This window comes from Protopterus annectens, chromosome 8.part0 (assembly GCF_019279795.1).
Source record: "Protopterus annectens isolate FY-2018-M chromosome 8.part0, PAN1.0, whole genome shotgun sequence".
Taxonomy (NCBI): domain Eukaryota; kingdom Metazoa; phylum Chordata; order Ceratodontiformes; family Protopteridae; genus Protopterus; species Protopterus annectens.
Genome location: NC_056741.1, coordinates 275,020,592 through 275,040,297, shown reverse-complemented (window position 1 = coordinate 275,040,297; position 19,706 = coordinate 275,020,592). Strand labels below are relative to the sequence as shown.

At 39.6% G+C, this 19,706-nt stretch overlaps 1 protein-coding gene across 2 annotated transcripts in view; it reads left to right on the top strand.

Moving 5' to 3' along the window:
* The window catches only part of LOC122808748 (ras-related protein Rab-11A-like), a 317,065-nt gene that overhangs the window by 37,296 nt on the left and 260,063 nt on the right, over positions 1–19,706 (top strand). The window contains exon 1 of one of the 2 annotated variants that reach the window (XM_044079764.1): positions 2,196–2,256. The exons of the other annotated variant lie outside the window; for it this stretch is intronic. Within the exon in view, the coding sequence (XP_043935699.1) occupies positions 2,211–2,256 (46 nt within the window). The 5' untranslated portion in view covers positions 2,196–2,210. Of the gene's footprint in view, positions 1–2,195; positions 2,257–19,706 lie in introns of those variants that run through there. 2 annotated transcript variants of the gene reach the window in all.

The window sequence follows — 19,706 nt, the reverse complement described above, 5'->3', positions numbered from 1 at the left end:
TCTCCTGCTTTGACATTTACTTCTGTGAAGTAAAAGCCAATAAAAAGTGCACTGGCTAAGTCTGCAGATGACTGCAAACTAGGAGCCATCCTGCAATAAGGTTTGTCCCAAGCAAATAACCAGTGCCAGAATTATGGACTGAAGCCAAATGCCAAAAAATACCTTATTGTATCCTTTGGGAAGTTGTATACCAGAGAGAGCTAACACATTTTAACACGCTCCTGGGAGTTGACCCAGTTGTTCTTGATTTGGGAACTAACGGGGGCAGTGACCTAATTTTTAATCAGCATTTTGTCAAGGCTATAAATTAAGGGATTATGACTAGCAGTAGAGATGTCATTTGCCACCCCTTTACTTAGTCTTCATTAGGCCATCATTGCGTTTATGCCCATGTTTGGCATGTATCTCTCCAGACACATGCAACAACTAAAACAGCCAAAGAGATGTCTTACTAAACTGATACAAGGCCTAAACGATTTGACCTACATGGAATGTCGCAAAGCCCTGTCAGTTTACTCTGTATCCTACAGACAGCTTAGCGATTTACTTGTGTCTGGCATACAAGGCATCCTCTGACTCGGTATCGATGGACCTTCTGCACATCAGGAAGTCAAATGGCATCCAGAAATACTATGCCCAGAGGTCTAATCCTATTCTGCGACATCAACAGAGCAATTTGGAGGGACCGGTGTAGCTTGCAGATGATACCATTGCTCTGAAACAGACTCCTGTTCACATAAAACAAATCTCATTCCTGTCCACACAAATCTCATTCCTGTCCACATTAAAGTGCAGCTTGGATCTGTATCGAACATTTATCCCAGGACTGCCCTCTAGACTACTAATAGATTGAGGCAGCTCCTAAAACGCTTTATCCCGTACAGAAGTCTTCTCATCATGTATGGTATGAGCCCAGTTATTCTCACCAGGGGTAATTAGCCTTGGGATTAGTAAGGTCATTCTAATACTAAACAGGATAGGTTAATTCAAACACCAAAAGGAAGACTGGATCGACTTAAAATGGCTTGCAAGGGCAGCTAACATAGTACTCCTCTATGAACCAGTAGAGTCTGACATTATTGGCCGACTAATCCTCTGTGATTTACCAGAAAATCAAAACCGTTACAAGGTATACAGTAAAAATTAGACAAAATCGGGGATGTTCACAAAACGGAACAATTGAGAGATTTGATATAAACCAGTGCGCATTCTTGTTGTTGAATGTAAAATTTCCAGTCGGTGATCAAACTGAAAAACTGTACTTGAATAGATTCAGTATATAAGTTACATGGTTGAAACAAGACTGCAGTAAGAATGCAAATAAGGTGAAATAAATTAGTATAAAAACAAGTCAGCAGTAGCAATTCAAATAAGATGAAATTAGTATAAAACGTTTTAAGATAAAACATTTGAAATTAGTATCAAACGTTTAAGATAAAAACATTGGCATGCAATGTTCAAAAATGGTGATTACATATTTTAAAGTGTAGTTTTTAACAATATATTTAACATTTTAATTTTATGATGTCTTAATGCATTGTTTGCATTTTGTAAAGTTTGTATTCTCTGAAGTAAAGTTTTAGTGTCTTCTCTTCAAAAATGTAATGCAACTTTTAAACCTTTTTAACTTTGTTTAGTTATCTTTTTCATGTAAGATTTCGGAAATTGGCTTGGGTGGGCTATCTTTCTCAGAACTGGCATTGTATTTCAAACTGCATAGCAAAAGTTTTCATTGAGTAGTCAGTCCACTGTTACAAAGTCAGGGTCTCTGTACATTGCCAGTGGCCCTGGTTTGAGAATAAGCTCACGCTGTTTAAATGCTGGTGGAGAGAAAAGGGGTGGATTTTCCAATGTATGTCTCTTGCTACTTAAATTTATGTTACATTTAGGCAAAAAATGTAGATGATGCAGCAAAGAAGGTGCTGTGTCTTGTTTTTTCCCCTAAGCAGTATAATGGGGGGAAAATCCCTTTCCAACTTCAAGCATCTTAGTGATGCTACACTGTATTTTGTCTTCCAGATTTCTGCTGCTTTGTTGGTCATCTTCTGATCTCCCCCATCCCATCATGTTCCTGCTTGCCCACTGGGATTGCTTGTACTATGCAGCTTGTCAGAAGGTCAGTTTTAAGAGGCAGTAGGAATGGTTGTATCAAATAATTGGAGATGAATGGTTGTATCAAATAATTGGAGATGTTCTCTTGGAGTTAGATAATGGGGGATGAGAAGCATTACGGTCTCTTTTTGTCTTGCTTGAAAGGTATGGTTTATCCCTTCATTCTTAAATGTGTTGATCTATCTTTTGTTTTTTGAGAATTGGAATTAGTTTTGCTTTATTGTCCATCACTGAAATGTTGGTTAACATATTTTACTGTGCACAACATGTAAGGTGCTAATCAGTATTGAAGTACCTTCCACTTGAGTATTGCAGATACAAAGATAAAAGTTTAATTACAGCAATATATATATATATGTATGTATATATCTCACTACCCTAGTTCGGGCTTTGAAAGCGAGTTAATGCAGTACTCTTATTTTAACTTTGCTGCCTTTACAGAACCTTTGTGATAGTATTTCAAGACACAGCACATTGTTTTCATCGAGTTGGTTAGCCGTTGGAAATTTTGTGGTAATCTGTTATTCCATTATCTTTGTCTGTGATTGTAATCATCATTCCTTTCTAATTTCTCCAAATTTTTTGGGTTTCTAATACCATGATGGGAATGGACCCCATTCCTAAGTACAAGTATGATTAAAGTTCATGAAATTAGTATCGTTTCAATCTTTGATGTCAGCTAGAAGTGCTCTTCGCAGCACCCGCAATGTGCCCAGGAATGACTGCTTCTGCAATTCGTATAGAGGTGCATGTATTGGTAACGTATCTAAGTACAATCGTAAGTTCTTTTTTATAAGACCCATTGCTTCTACTACTATTGGAACTGAGTATCTTTCTTCTACATTGCTCTCATTTCTGCCTGCAAATCCTAATATTGTATGACTGTGTGTCTCTGTACACAAGACACTGTAGTCACTGGGTGTGGAAATTTCAATGATCAATGCTACTTTTGTCTTCTTTTCTTGGACTGCTATATCTGGTTTTCTAGCATCTATCTTTTGAACTGTTAGTAATGATGATCCCATGTGATGTAGACTTTATCATTTTCACTGATGCTTTGTGGCTCGTGTTTCCAGTGTTTTTTTTTTGCCATTTCAGTACCATAATGTTTGCACAATCCCCAGTGCAATTTTTGTGACTTTCAATACCATAATGTTTGCACAATCCCCAGTGCAACAGTTTCACTACATTATTATTGCCTATCAATTTACAGTCCTTCTGCCATTAGTATGTCGCAACCACGAATGAGGTGTGCAACTGTTTCCAATTCTGTTTTACAAAACCTACATTTGTCTGTTTCTCCCACATGTTCAATGGACTTTGTAAACCAATGTGTACGTAGCCCACTATCTTGTGCTGCCAATGTTAATCTTTCATCTCTTCATTTGAATTCACCTCTCCTTAATCATTCCCATGTTCGTTTCTGATCAACATGAGGTTCTTCCAGAAGTTTTCTATACTTTGCAACTATATTTATGCATTTTTTGCGCTGAACTCTCCAACTATAGACCCATAGCTATACTTTCACCACTTGCAAAAATATTGGAAAAATGCATACACAAACAACTCATGCACCACCTAATCCAAAATCACCTCTTGTCTGATACCCATCACGGCTTTCGACCTTACCACAGTACTACCTCAGCTCTACTTGCCTTTACCAACACAATAAACAGCAACCGCAATAATAATCACATCTCTTCATCCCTCTTCTTGGATCTCTCCAAGGCATTTGACATGGTAGATAACCAACTTTTGTTACACACTATGGAAACATTCAATCTAGACTCTAATGCCCTATTATGATTCAATTCCTACCTGACTGGGAGGCAACAGGCTGTTCTCTGCAGAACAAGCTTTCTGTACTACTACCAAGCACCCTTGGAGTACCACAAGGCTCCATATTGGGGCCCCTACTGTTCTCAATTTTCATTAATGACTTATGTACTGTCATCCCAAATGTCAGCTGTATTCAATACGCTGATGACTCCACTCTGGTTTGCTCAGCCACATCTCCTGCAGAGTTGAAGAAAGCTACCCAGTCCACCTTTAATATTGTACAAAACTGGCTCACTAGTTGACTACTATTATTAAATCCCAAAAAAACTAAAATGTTGTTATTCACACCTACTCAAAGGTCTCCAACTTTCTCTTTCACCATTAATGCAAAGGATGGGACTGTAATCTCCCCAGAGCCCTCTACAAAACTGCTCGGTGTCATTATTGACAATAACCTAAAATTTGAACTTCATGTTAATCAAATAATAAAGAACACCAATAAAAATCTTGGTTCATTGTATAGAATTAAAGCCTTACTAACCCCTCCAGTCAAAACTGCCATTGCCCGCTCACACCTAATTTCAACACTTACATATGCTTCCCCCCTTCTGTCTAATCTAAATAAGTCCTTACTTAACAGACTGTCTACCTGTTACAATCACATTGCCAGATTTGTCACTGGCCAGCCATGCAGAACCCACCATTGCATGAACCTCAAACAGCTTGGGTGGCTAGAATTCCCCAACCTCATACAATATAACCTTCTGATTATAGCGTACAAGATTCTCTATAATCCAGATAACACACCAGCTCTTAGAAATAGTATCACTGCCCAAACTAATCAGAGACTGCTTAGATCCTCTAATAGACTTCAGATTCTTACAAGCAAAAGCAACAACACAACAGGAGTATCTCTCTTGGCAAATTCTGCAGGTAGAACATGGAATCAACTCCCAGCTGATATTACCATGCTCTCCTCCCCACGTGAATTTAAGATCAAACTTAAACAACATCTGACACTAAACTGGCTTTGTCACTGTAATAAACCTGGCTAGCCATCTTTAATGTACAAGCATGTCAATGGAAATGTGTTTTTCATTTCTCCTCACTATAACTACTGCTAACAAATGTCATGTAACTGTCTACTTTTGAATGTCAAAACATTAACTTTAATTACTCATCTGTATTTTGTCTGCATTGCTATGTTTACCTTTGCTTCTATCATATTGTCCTTATTGCAATGTTTTATTTTGTACCCATTGGAGCTTTTCTCCCCGGGCCTCCGTTGAAAATGGACATGTATCCAGTCGGACTATCCCGGTCAACAAATGTAAAATAAAATTTTCCACATTTCTTGACTTCTTGTCTGGTCTTTCACCTTCTATTCTTTCTTTTGTTTTTTGGCACATTCAGTTGCTGCCTGATTTTTATCTACTTGTGGTTTGATTTCCATTCCTGTTTGATGCTGATATGCTTCTCCTAGCCTAAGCAGAGAGGTCATCTTAGATGTATTTTCCACATGTTTCAAAACTTTCACTACATTTGGTTCTTGTGAGGTCAGCAGATGTGTGCAGTCCCATGATTGCAGATCTGTACATGTAATCGGATTCAAGGAGGCCCATCTCTCCTTTGGAATGGGGAATATATAATCTTGGTATACACTGATTTTTATAAATCATTGGGTGAGCATGAAGTATCCTTCTTGGTTTCCTGTCTAATCTAGTGAACACATTTTGGAGCCATTCCATCACTTCAAAACTGTATGTTAGGACAGGAAGAGGAAACTGGTTTATAGCTTGAATTTTGTTCATAGATGTCAACGCTGTTTTCAGGATTCATTTTAATCTTCTAAAGTATTCCTTACTAAGTTTTATTCGATTTGTTCACATTTTATTGTTTGTTTTATCAATTCCCAAGTATTTATACACTCCCTCTTGCTCACTTTCTTTTCCTGGTGCTGCAGTTTTCCTGCTTTAAAGGTTGCTTTTGCACATTTATCAAGACCAAGTGACATTCTTATATCATCTGAAAAAATGTTGACAACTTGCAGTTGTGCTTTCCGTTCCTCATCTGATGAGGTTTTAAATAACTGGCAAAGAGAAGATGAGACGTTTTTACACTTTGTTGTTTTCTAGGAGCCAAATTATAGCCATGGCCTAAGCTGTTAAATAGACAGCTTACTGGGTTAATGGCAAGGAAGAATAACGGTGGTGACAAAAAGTCACCCTGGAATATCCCCCCTTTGAATTTTTATCCCTGGAATAATAATTTCTCCATCATAGCGTAACTGCAAAGTGTTTTGCCACTGTTTCATGATCACCTGTAATGTAATTGATCAGTGTAGGGTGTATGGTTATACATTAACACCCCTGTATCCATGAATGTCAAATGCTTTTTTTGTAGCCTATCGATGCCATACTTAGATTCCTCCCCTTTTTTTTTTTTTTTTTTACAGTTCTCCATTATGATTTTGATCCATACAACTTTTTTTGTTATCCTTTTGCCATGATTGAGTTTTCTTCTAAATGACTATAAACTCTCAGCATCAATTCCAGTATATATTTCATACATCATCGAAAGGCAAGTTGTTGGTCTGTAGTTTTTAGGATAGCTTGCAGGTTTCCTCTTAAGGAGTAGTATCGTTTTTCCTGTTAATCAGGTTGATGTCTGTTCAGGGTGTGCATATAAATAGTTCTTACTCTTGGCTAAATCTTCATGTAAAGATGTTAATACTTTTAGCCAGAAGTTCGGTAATACATCTGGGCCTGGGATTTTCTGATTAGGAACTCTTAATTTTGTTTCAATTTCTCTGGCCATTACTTCATCCCATTTCATATCCTTTACATCTGAATGTCTGATTGATTCTTTTGCTTCTATCCATTTAGCATCTAGATCTTCATATTTCCCCAAAATGTGTATATTTCATTTTTCTCATGGTTTTTCAATTCCTTTTGCCCTGTTTCCCAATTCTCTATAAAGATTTTTTTGTGTCATCAGTAAATTGCTTATTTTGTGCTAAGCTTTTCTGCCTCCGCTAATATCCTTAGTTTATTATTTGCAAAAGTGCATGATGGATCCTAATCTGTTCTGATACTGCTTTTATCACATCTGTCTTTCCATGTATTTTTGTTGATCTCTTCCATCTTTTGCACTCTTCTAACACTGACACTTCTTGTCTTAACTGTTTATAGTTTTTTTTTGTTTGATACTTCCATTATGGCATTTGATTTCTCTGCTTCATTTCCCTTAATACCTTGTGTGTTGAAAATGTATTTATAAAGTTGCTTGTGTTAAAAAATGCATCAACAGTGTTTCCTGCTGGAAAGGAAAAAAATGTACATGTATTACTGCAACTGAATTAAATGTATGTGTTTTAACAGAGGATACTGGAAGATAAGAGGTTAATCGCAATCCAGCTGCAGCAAACTTTAAAAAATAGTTGAAATTAAATTAGGCCAAAAAGATTGTATCTTACCGTTCTTGTTGCAGCTAGAGACAAAATGTCTGAGAAACCAAGTATCGGCCTTTTTTATTGTCTCTAGCAGGGAGTTAATTGCTACTGTGGCAGGGTAGAGGTTCAACATTGTTTTACGATTCCAGGAGCTGCAGCAGATCTGAGCAAAGCTCTACCTGTGTGTGTATGGTAAAACATAGGTGCTAAAATCCTGGCAGCTTCTGGTGTTGGTGATAGTGTGGAAAACAGAGTCAGATGACCAGATCTGTCATTCTGTAAGCTATCCCAGAAATAATGTTTAGATATTATATTGTCTGTCTGTTAGTCAGACTGGGCAGTCTGTTCTTGGATCCTGAAAAAGAAGGAAGACCACTCGCCTACTTCATCTTGCCTTGCTGTAGTAATGACCAGGGAATACATAGCTCTTTAGATTAGTCAGGAAAATATAGTTCTATTAGTTTTTCTGTAACTGTGTAAACCTGGCCACCTGTGTTATTTTTAATGTTTCCTTTGTATGAAACGCTGGGGTTTATTGTAAATAGATATGGACTATTTTCAAGTTCTTTTATTATTACATATATTTAAACCTTTCATTGTGGCTGGTCCTTTTAGAAAATATGTAAGGTTGGAGAGTATTTGCATATATTTATTTAGTGGTAACTGTGGCCACTCCTGAAAGCCTGGCTGTTTGGTCAGTATTGCCATTTGTATTAATATTAACTTCACTTAGTGTAATTGGATGCCCTCATATTAGTAAGGACAGGATCCTGGATAGTATTCCCCTTAGTGCGTGCTCTGTTTGTTCTAGATTGTTTCTATTGACAAAGTCCAGGAATCTCTGTACTTGTGCAGTATTAGTGATATAGGCTTCCCAGTGTGTATCAGATGGCTTGCATCACCTAGTAGAATGGTACTGGGTTTAAAACTGAGTGACTCTAATTTGTGTAGATAGGTGTTTTGGCTTTTGTGTGTCGTAATGGGTTTTATAGCTAGGTAATGTGTGGTACAGGACCTTTCTGACTGTTATTTAGATGTGAAAAAGCTGTGCATCATACTTTTTTTTTTTTTTTACTAGTTTTGATGTGAATCTCTGCTGGATGAAGATTGAGGCACCTGTTTCCCCTACTGTGCAGTAGCTGGTCTACATGTGTGGAAGGCATTACAACCCTGCACAGCTGGAGTGCTCTCCACTATTTTAATCCACATCTCAGTCACTACACAGATGTCAATGTCCTGTACTCTGTACAACCCTTCTCGCCTTGAAGTTTTTTGTTTAGTCTCCCAGCACAGATCAGTAATGACATCATATTTTCCTTTGCTTGTTTTATGTTGATAGGTTTATCTGGTTAGTATTGCCTAAAAAAAATGGGAGGGGGGGCAATGTCTTGGCCAATAATCTGAACTATGTATGTATTTGTACATGTTTGTTTATATCTATCTATCTATATCTATATACACACACATTATGTATGTGTGTGTGTGTATATATATATATATATATATATATATGTATGTATATGATATATATATATATATATATATATATATATATATATAATATTGTGTATGTATGTGTGTATGTATGTATGTATATATATATATATATATATATATATATATATATATGTATATATTTTATTTAACATTTGTTGACCGGGAATGTCCGACTAGGTTCCACAGATCCTGTTTTCAGCGGAGGCCCGGGGAGAAATGCTCCAGAATATATATATATATATATATATATATATATATATATATATATATATATATATATATATATTGAGCTGTCTGTGCAAATCCAAGGTATGCAGGACCCTCTCACTAGCAGACTGAGGTGAAGGGAAAAACGAAGGGAGTTGTACCAACTGATTTGAAGACAACTCATTTACTATCTTGGGCATAAAAGAAGGATTGGTACAAAGGGACACCCTGTCCCTGTGGGGGGAAAAAAGAGGAATGGCCATAAGGGCCTGGAACTAACCCTGGAGAAATCATCTTAGCAGAAGAAACAGCCAGCAACAAAACAAGTCTTCCAGGTATAGTATTGCAAAAAAGCAGAATCTTTAGGCTCAAAAGGAGTCGAGTCAATTTTTCCAAAACAAAATTAAGGTCCCAAAGAGGAGGAATAATTTTCCTTGGAGGTCTAATATGCAGGATGCCTTTAAGAAATTGCTTGACCTTGAAATGAGAAGTCAAAGGAGGATTCAAGGGCATTCAAGGGCAGATAAGTTGAAATGGCTGACAAATGGGCCTTCACAGAAGAATAGACAAGCCAGACTGGAGCAACTCACACAAATAAGAGAGGACCAGAGGGATCCCCAAGGGAAAAAGTGTCTTGGTTACAAGCATGGCACTAGACTGAAAATCATTTCCATTTGGACATATTTTCTGGCTAAGGGTTTCTTTACCTCCTGTAAAACCCTGAACATGTCCTCAAAAAAGAGGTGCCTGAAAGGGATCAAAACCTTTATCACCCACAATGTCAGTTGCAGAGTGGAAAAGTGGGGATGGATGAAAGACTCATTTTCCTGAGTGAGGAGATGCAACTGGTGAGGTAACTTATGGTGATTTGCCCCTGGCCAGATGCATTGAGTAACTAGTGCTGTCTCGACCAAAAGGGAGTCACTAGCAAGATTTTTGGGAATCTAGCTGAATCTTCTGCAGGACTCTTGGAAGAGGAGGGAAAGCATAAAGAAACACCCAGTTCCAGGGAAAGGAAAGTATGTCCATCTTCCACTCCAGATGGCATGGCACTCTGGAACAGAAGACAGGAAGCTGACTGTTCAGAGGGGAGGCAGAAAGCTCTACCCGAGGAATACCCCATCAATGGATAATGTCCAGAAACATGCCTTTGTGAAGCTGTGTTTTGGACCTGCTCATGTCTGCCACTTGATTTGTGCTCTGAAGGAATGTATACTGCGTGGAATGTATACTGCTTGAAGAGTTAACTAATAACTCAGAGCCACTTACGAAGCCTGAAGCACCATTCTGCAGAGGAGGTAAGATTTCATGCCCTCCTTGTTGACCTACCCCATCACCATAGTATTGCCTTTGTACACCTTCAAGGGGCCTGGATTGAACATGGGTGAAAAGCCTGAAAGGCCAGAATTAGAGCTCTCATCTCTTTAATCTCTTTAATGTTGATATGGTCTGACATCTGATGGGGAGGCCAAAGACCCTGAACTTTCCTGTGACAAAGAGAAGCCCCCCCCACCCCATGTGTGAGGCATCAGTGAACAGTTCTTGTGAAGTGACTGGAGGCTTCTGGACCACAGAAATCTGAGAAATGTTAGTTTGGAACCGCCTCCCTAATGGAGTTGCCTGCGAATGAAAGCAAAGCTAGAAGGATAATTCCTTTGGAACTTGGATAGGCGAAACAAAAATATATGTTTAAGGTCTTGCAAAATTTTGTATTTCTCTTGAAGATAGTTAAAACATGTCAGTAGCATCAGTCCCAAAAAGATGTGTATTTTCCAGAGGATCATCCAGCAAGTTGGCCGTACTGTCCTCTGGTAGAGACTGGAGAAGAAGCCAAGAATAACTCCTCATGATGGACCCAAAAGCTGCAGCCCTAGAAGAGACAGCAGCATCATAGCCACCCTTAATAGAGTGGCAAGCCACTTGAGAAGCAGAACGTAAAAATGGTAAGGCAGAGAATTGGCCTTTAGAATTAAACCGGGCAAAGATAACCTGATAAGCTTGACTATTCAAGGCCAGAGCATATCTGGTCATGTTGCTGTGGTAATTAATAGCCCTAAAATCCAAAATAGAAGCAGTGTAAACTTTCTTGCCAATCCTCTCAAAAGTTTGGAAGAGGGCAAAAGTTTAGAAGGTTTGTCAGAAGAGGGTGACACCACAGCAGGCTCAGCAGAAAGACATTTAAATAAAAAGTGACAATCCTCAGGAACCTTATAGAACTTATCAGATTTGTTAGGAGTAGGAGGCTGAGAATCAGGACACTTGGAATACATACCTCTCAAACTAAGACCAAGAAATCTGGATAAAGCGATATATAATGGTGGACAACGCCCCAAAAATAGGGATAATTTTAAATATTGTTCTTACAAACTTAGAAAGTTGATGCTAGTAGCATGACTTTTTTTTTTCTGGAGTATGGAGTTTGAAACTCAAGTATCTGTCATTATTTTCTGACTTCAATCGTCAATGATTTGCCAGAAAAACTAATTTTTATGAGGAACAGACCAAAACTCTGGACATTCTGCAAAAATCTGTATAGTTGAGAGGTATGCTTGGAGAGGTATGCTTGGTAACAGCAATGAAAGTATCTAACAAGGCAGCCAACACAGGAGGAACTGCTGATTTGGTTTAGGAGTATCTACCTGAAGCAACTCCTAATATCTTCTGTGAATATCAAACACTTGAGAAGTATCCGACCTTAAAGAATTCCATCATCTTGGCAATTGTGTCCTCAAAGGACAATTCCTTGAAAGGAGACTCAGGGCTAACAGACCCCTCTTCATCAGAACAATAAGGCAAAGGCATCTATGAAGAATAGGACAAAGACCCCTCACCAGATGCTGAATCCCCATCCGAGAAATCTGGTACCCTAAGCCATTTAGAAGGAGTAGAGGTCTAAGGTGGAGCAAGTTCTGAAACCCTTTGAGGAGGCTTTAGGGGCCATTACGTCAGAAAACAAGCCCCGAGTAAACTTTTGCCATTTCCCCTTTTGAGGAGCCATAGGATGGATCGAAATATGCTTCAGTTTTTGTCTTTTCTTAGCAGGGACATCAGCCCTAACAAATACTGGGGGTTCTGACCCTTGGTCGATAAGAGAACCTGGAACTTCCACCCTGACAAACATCTGTGGCATCCCTCTAGGACCCTCCAAGGTAATCCAGTGGTTCCCCGTTGATGTCCAGAGCAGACACCTGCAACGTCTCTGAGGACATGCAGAGTCATGGCAGAGGAATCCAATGTAAATGCTAAATGACCTACAAACATCTGTGGCATCCTTCTAGGACCCTCCAAGGTAATCCAGTGGCTCCCCGTTGATGTCCAGAGCAGACACCTGCAAAGCCTTGGAGGACATGCAGAGTCATGGCAGAGGAATCCAATGTAAATGCTTAATGACCTACAGAGCTATTACTTGCTTCTAGAGGGACATCAGTTAGAGGCTGGACAGCTACAGAATCCAGTCGAGACTTCTTAGCCTTCTTTTTACCTAGTGGGAGTTTCTCAGGGCTAAAGGATTCTGCCATGGTACCCTGGGCTAACTGTTTAAACTGTTGGTTTTCAAGCTAAATGGCTTCTGAGTGCCTTGGGCACAAATGCCTTACATACACTACAAGAGGTATGGTTGTGGGTAGCACCAAAACAAAAGCGACACTGTGTGATTTTCCTTATGGGGAATCTGCCTCACACACTGACATTTTCCCCTTCTTGGATGATGTGATCTCTAGGTAGTAAAAAAAAAAAAAAATGAAAGGACACTTATCTGGTGTTGCTAAATATTCAGTACAGCAATAAGGCATTCAGACCAACTGGCAAAAATGACATTTGAACTGGTGGCAAAAAAAGTTTTGGATAGTTTCATCTGTACGTCCCTTTTATGCACTATGCTCTGTGTGGGGGCATAAATATGATGTACTGTGCACACACAATCTTTTTTAGGCTTTTTTCATACTGGCCGAGAGACGGGCTGCTCTAGGCTGGACATCCCTTCTATGAAGAATACTGTAACAGTGGTATAAAAGGACATCAATGGTTCTTTATAATTTGGTAAAACATGACTGCAGTGTAGTTTAAAGCTTTAATGTAGCATGTATCTTGAAAATAATATATGTATGTGTGTGTGTGTGTGTGTGTGTGTGTGTGTGTGTGTGTGTGTGTGTGTGTGTATAGATAGAGATATATATATATATATATATATATATATATATATATATATATATATATATGTATATGTAGCAGCAGCAGCACCGTAGCACAGTGGGTAGTTTTGCTGCTTCACAACAAGAAGCTCTCTGGTTCTCTTCTCAGAAGGGGAGCCTTCTATGTGGAGTCTGCATGTTCTTCCTGTGTTCACATGGGTTTCCTATGGGTGCTCTGGCTTCCTCCCACATTCCAAAGACATGTGATAAGGTGGACTGGGGACTCTAAATTTCCAGTAGCTATGAGTGCATGCATGTGTGATGCAGAAGAAAGACCTGGCAACCTACTTCCATGCACTCCTTTGCCTTAAACTCCATGGGTTCACTCTAGGAGCTGGATGCGACTCTTAAGAGTGTGAGTGATATGATCACACACACATGCACATACCCACATATACATGTATTCAGTAGTTTATAAAGGTGGTTGTATATGGAAACCCGGTACCTAACTGTACAGACTCCTTGCTGGTCCAGTGACAGTATTTTTCCATACAGCGAACCAATTAGATTTATTATGAAATTTAGGAAGATAAATGAATGCACAAAGATGTTTTTAGTTAACAGGCTGAAGTAGTTTGTCTGATTTTAAATGGGTGGGTAAATGTATAGTAATGTCATAAAGATAATAAATAAGTTTAATGTTTCTTTATCATTTGCAATGTCTGTGTTGTACAATAAAGCAACTTGCCAGTTAATTTTAGTCTAACCTGACCTTAAGTTCCATTCAGTGCTCATAGGACAAGACCAGAAAATGTGTAAGTATATCTGAATCAATGGTGTTGGAAAATGTACAAAAGCATGGATTTCTGGGAAAATGTTAGTTTTTTGATAAAGTTAGGTAAACATTGTAAAAAATAATTTGTTGATTGTAATATAATTTTTGAGAAGAGTGTAATTAATACATAAAGACCACAAATGGTACTGTAGATAATTTTGAAATGTATTTTTAAACCTAACAAACTGGGCATAAAATTTAAAATGTGATTTTTGGGGAAAGCCGTGCATTTTTAAGGAACTGGAAACAAGTCCCTTTCTCCTCGACTTTCTGTGACATGAACATTTTTGTTTTTTTAACTGAAATGTTTTGTCTTGATACAACCCAAATGCTGTTTGGCTTTATATCCATGTATAAATTGCAGTAATTTCATTCACAGAGTAAATGTCTGAATACAAAAATCTCAAACATGGGTTCATAGGTGGTTGCAAGATTATCAGCCCAAGAACCATTTGAGCCTAGCTAAGCTTATCTCGTATTTACCAAAATATTGCTGACAAGTACCATTTTTGCAATAATGATATAGGCTAGTAGATGTCAAGCATTCACATGCTGCCCCTGGTCATTGTTTATTAAGAACATGTGCCAAACCTGAGATTTCCCATCCACCTGTCCAAGCCTCTTTTGAACATGTCCAGGGATGAGGTTTGCTTCATGTGGATAGGAAGCCTGTTCCAGAGAAGGAGTAATCTTTGTGACACATACCGGTCCTTCAAACGTGTCCTGTTTGTGTTGCAGTTAAGGCTTTGGTCCTTATAATGGTTATTTCTAATGTTATCTGCTTTGTGGTTATACTGCAAGTCTGTCGGTGTGGGAGCAGGGGATACCTTGTAGCTAGGCATAGTTCACCATACAGCAGTCTGTAAGTGACAAAAGTAGAGGGACAGGGCTTTGACACTGTGTAGGACTTGTTGTTTAATCTCAGTATTCTTTTAGTGAGGAACATCTGTAGTCTTGAGCTGTTTCAAGTGCCTGGTTAGGTACATGCTGAAGGGTACATTGTACACTGTAATTGGTTTGAGAGCCTAGTAGAGTGGAAGAATGACATCCTTGTGCCTGGATGCCATGCCCTTACTTATAAGTTGTGGCAGGTAAAATGATTTTTCTCACCACAGTAGACACATGGTGATCAAATGTCAAGTAACTGTTAACATGCATTCCCATAACCCTGAGAAATGTCTCTACTTTTAGAGGTGTATTATCAATGTTGTAATTTCCAGAGGCAGCTGTCTTTCCAAAGAGTATGATTATGCATTTTACCACATTGCATTTTAATCCATGGCCCTGGCACCAGTTGTTTGCATCAGGCCCTCTTGAATGATATCTGTTATTAGGAGATTCACTGATGATGCCTGGTTTACAGTCATCTACAAAGTTGATCATAAAGAGGCAGAGAAGTGGATGCCATGAAGCAGCGGCCCTTGCACTAATCCTTATGGGATTCCGCTAGTGACTGGCTTCTTAATTTAGTCTGTTTCAAGAAAAGTTTGAAATACTTCCTATTTCAGGGGAGAAAATGCACTTTCTTCCATGATAATGGCTAAATAATTGCACAAAGTAGCACAGCCATTATCTGATTTGTGGTACATATGTTTATTGTATTTTACAAAGCGACTGTTATCCTGTGCATCTTATATATAATGCACATTATATACAATAATCCCTTTATTGTGTGCTTTCTAACTGTAACCTCACAGCAGTTCTATTGTATGCTTCCAATTGTGGATTACACATATGCTTTCCAGCTGTCTCTTGTATTTATGTATTTATTCTTGGTTCCTATTGTACTATACTGAAAGGATCAATAGAACAGTTAACTTGTTTGCAGTTTAACTGGCTAAGTGAAGTAAAATAAAATGTCAAATGAGAAATGAAATTGGGAATCTCAGAGCCATTTTAGTAGTGAGACCTTCTTAATGTGCAGACTAGATTTTTTTTTTTTGGTTTTGAAATCCCATGGTAAATATGCTGTGGGGTGGATAAAGCCACCCTTTTCTTATGATGCAGTTCAGTTTTAGAAAATATCAAAATAATCCAAAAGGAGCTTGTGCAAAGACTTTTTTATGATTTTTTTTTCATAAACTTGGATTGTAGAGCAATGCATTATAAAAATTCTACACGAGGAGTAATTTTTGAGGTATCCATGGAATACATTTGCAACATGCAGAAGACTGTGTTTATGCTTGGGGGAAAAATAATACCCATGATGTTCATCGTGTTACACTGCTGCAGTCATTACACTTAGGTTATCCTGCCGTCAGGCGGTTCCCCAGTCGGCCTGAGTTCCAAAGTCTTGGTCCGGTGTCTGTTGCTGTCGCCTCCTCCCTGACGTCAGTGCGACAGGGGTATATAAGATGCAGCCAATGCCATTTTCTCCAGTCTTTCTTGCTGTGTGGTGCCTGAAGCAGAAGCATTTCGCAAGTGCCGGTCGGCCGACTCCTGAGATTTTCATTCCGAATCCAGAACCGAAGTCTTCTACAAAGCTAAGTAGCCCGTTGGGGAAACTTTTTCTTGCCTCAGACAGATGTCAGTAAAAGTTAATAACTGTATTTCTTGTGGGAAGCAAATACCTCATAAGGATTTCCACTCCCATTGTATTCCATGCCTAAGCCCAGACCACGACGTCACTGGTTATCGGTTTTGTGCTAAGTTTAACAAGCGCACTATTAAACGTCTGTTTGATTTTGCCCGACATTATTTTGGCAGAAAATTCAATTACACCATGCCGTCGGAACTCCCGATGACAGGATTACATAAAAAGTGCAAAGACAAGGACAGGCATCTGAGGCCCAAAACTGATAACGAGGCCTCTTCTAGGCCGGTTGCCAGTTCTCTGGTTTTCAGCAAGGCACCTACGAGCCCCTGACACCCGCTTCCACAGAACCACAGACGGCATCAGACTCCCACTTGGAGCTGGCTGGGCCTTTGGACGCTCTGTTTTCAACCTACCGAACCCTTCTGATGGAACCAAAGTAGCTGAGCAATCCACAGCCTCAGAGGGTGTCTTCAGACCTACCCATTTAACCATTAAACCCTCTGCTAAGTCTAAGACCCCCTTAAAAACAAAGATATGGATGCAGCATTCTCCAGGACAGGCTTCCATGCCTAAGAAACAAATGCTCAAAATGGCCGAAGACCTAATCACCCTGATCAGGGGGTCCCATCCCCCTCCTGATAAAAGGCCCAGACAGGATGCAGACTATGAATCTTCCGACCAGGTGTCCATTTCTTCAGATTCATCCTCAAACCTAGGATATTCCTTACCCCCTTATGAGGATTCTGATGCTGAGGAATCAATTCCATCAGCCTCTCTGCCTGAGGACTACTCCTTTGGGGAGACCTTACATACCATGAGGGAGCATTTCCATTGGGAAGGCCAGGATTACTCAGAATCCAAGAAAAGGCTCAGAGACTTCCTTTTATTGCCTCAATACAGACCCCTTGCTATTCCACCAGTGTTAGATATTGTGGATGATGCCTACACTGAATCCAGCTTAAACCCTGACTCCTTACCTCCAGCCCCAGTTAAACTCAATAGATATTAGAGTCCCTGACTCTCACAAATTTCTGTATAAAAGCCCTGTTGCTGACCCTGACCCTGTAACTATTTCTCGGGGACCCAAAGGGGTTAAGGCCTCATCAGCAAAAAACCCAGTTCCCCCTGACAGAGATTCCAGGGCATTAGACAGATGGGGAAAGAAAGTATATATGTCTGCAACCTTAGCAATGAGAGCCTTAAATTGCCAGTTTCACATGCTAAAATATCAGCAATTTTTGATGTCTCAGTTAAAACAAAAAATGCTTCCAGATTCAGATCCTCCTAATTTTAAAGAAATGCAGGATTTATTGCATGCAGCTGAACAAGTGGGAAAGCATACTTTGCAATGTGGTTTTGATTCTTTAGAGGCCTCCTGTAGAGCAGCAGTTACAGGCTCTGTCATTAGAAGGCATGCTTGGTTAAAAGAACATATGTTACCAGATCATGTTAAAGCAAAATTATTGGATGCACCTTTACAGCAGGATGTGTTATTTGGAGTTAAGGCAGAAGAGGTATTAAAGAAAATGGAGGATAAGGCAAAATCTATGCAAACAGTAAAGGATTTCTTACTGGTTTAGCCACCAAGATTTAGCAGAAATTGGCCAACAAAGAACTGGTCCTTTCCAGCTACAGACAGACCTCAAAAGGGCAGATACAGGCGTCCGAGAGGTAGAGGTCAACCACAAGGTCCTTACATGCCTTGACAATGGGGTGCACCAGGCCAGAAAGAAGGGGAAGACAGGCCCCAACCATATAAAAAGCAGCCTCAATGATTTCCCATTACAGCTGCCAAGCAACTCTCTCCTGGCAGCCCCTGCCCCCTTGGGAGGAAAACTAGCACTTTTCCATCACAATTGGCATTGGATCACCAAAGACAAATGGGTTCTCAACATTGTATCTCAAGGTTACAGGTTCCACTTTCACACTCTGCCAAGGTTAAAAGGAATGCCAAATCTGCCACCAAATCAATGGGCAGAGGCTCAAAAACAAATTACAGCACTCATGGAAATGAGAGCTATTCAAGAGGTACCACCACAAGAGCAAGGACAAGGATTTTATTCGACTCTTTCTGGTTCCCAGAAAAGACAAAGCCTGGAGGCCCATTCTGGATCTTTCTTCTCTAAACACTTACCTGGATGTTCTGAAATTCAAAATGTTGACACTACAGCAGCTTCTTCCCATTGCTGGGCAAGAAAGCTAGGCTCGTGACCTTGGACCTCAAGGAGGCATACCTGCATGTCCCGATCAGACAAAACTGCAGAAGATACCTCGGATTCATAGCAGGTTCAATGCACTATCATTTCTCTGCACTGCCCTTTGGCTTATCTACTGTGCCCAGGGTCTTTACAAAGTGCCTGGCAACAGTAATTGCATTTTGCAGACAGAAAGGAATTCAAATTTATCCGTACCTGGACGACTGCCTGATTCAAGCAGAGTGCAAGGACATTCTTCTAGAGCATCTGGCATTTGTAAAACAGTTATTAAGTTGCCTTGGGTATACAGTAAACAAAAAGAAATCAAAACTAGTGCCGTCACAAGAGGTAATATTCCTGGGTGCCAGCTTGAACACAACGGCCCAGATGGCTTATCTCACACCAGACAAGCAAGGACAACTGACTTAATACTTTCAGTTGATGGCAACAAAAACCCAATTCCCTGCAAGAAAAATTCTGCAGGCCTTGGGTTACATGGCATCTTGCATACTACTAATTCCATATGCCAGACTGCATATGAGGAAACTACAGTGATACCTAAAGAGTGTATGGTCTCAACACTGTCAAAGTCTGGAAACAGTTATACCACTAATTCCTTGCCTTCAACAGGAGTTTCGATGGTGGGCTCAAGCTTGTCACCTCAACAAGGGACAGCCTTTTACTCAACCCATAGCCAGGCAAACACTGACAACAGATGCATCAGATTACGCCTGGGGAGCACACATGGCAGGAATATGTATTCAGGGCAAGTGGCCCGCAGAACAAAGGCATCTTCACATCAATCAAAAAGAGATGTTAGCTGTACAGAATGCCCTTGTAGCTTTCAAGGACCTGCTGCATCCAGGACAACTATTACTAAAAACAGACAACACCACAGTTATGTGGTACATAAACAAGCAAGGGGCACTCACTCCTACCCCCTCTGCAGACAAGCCATGACTTT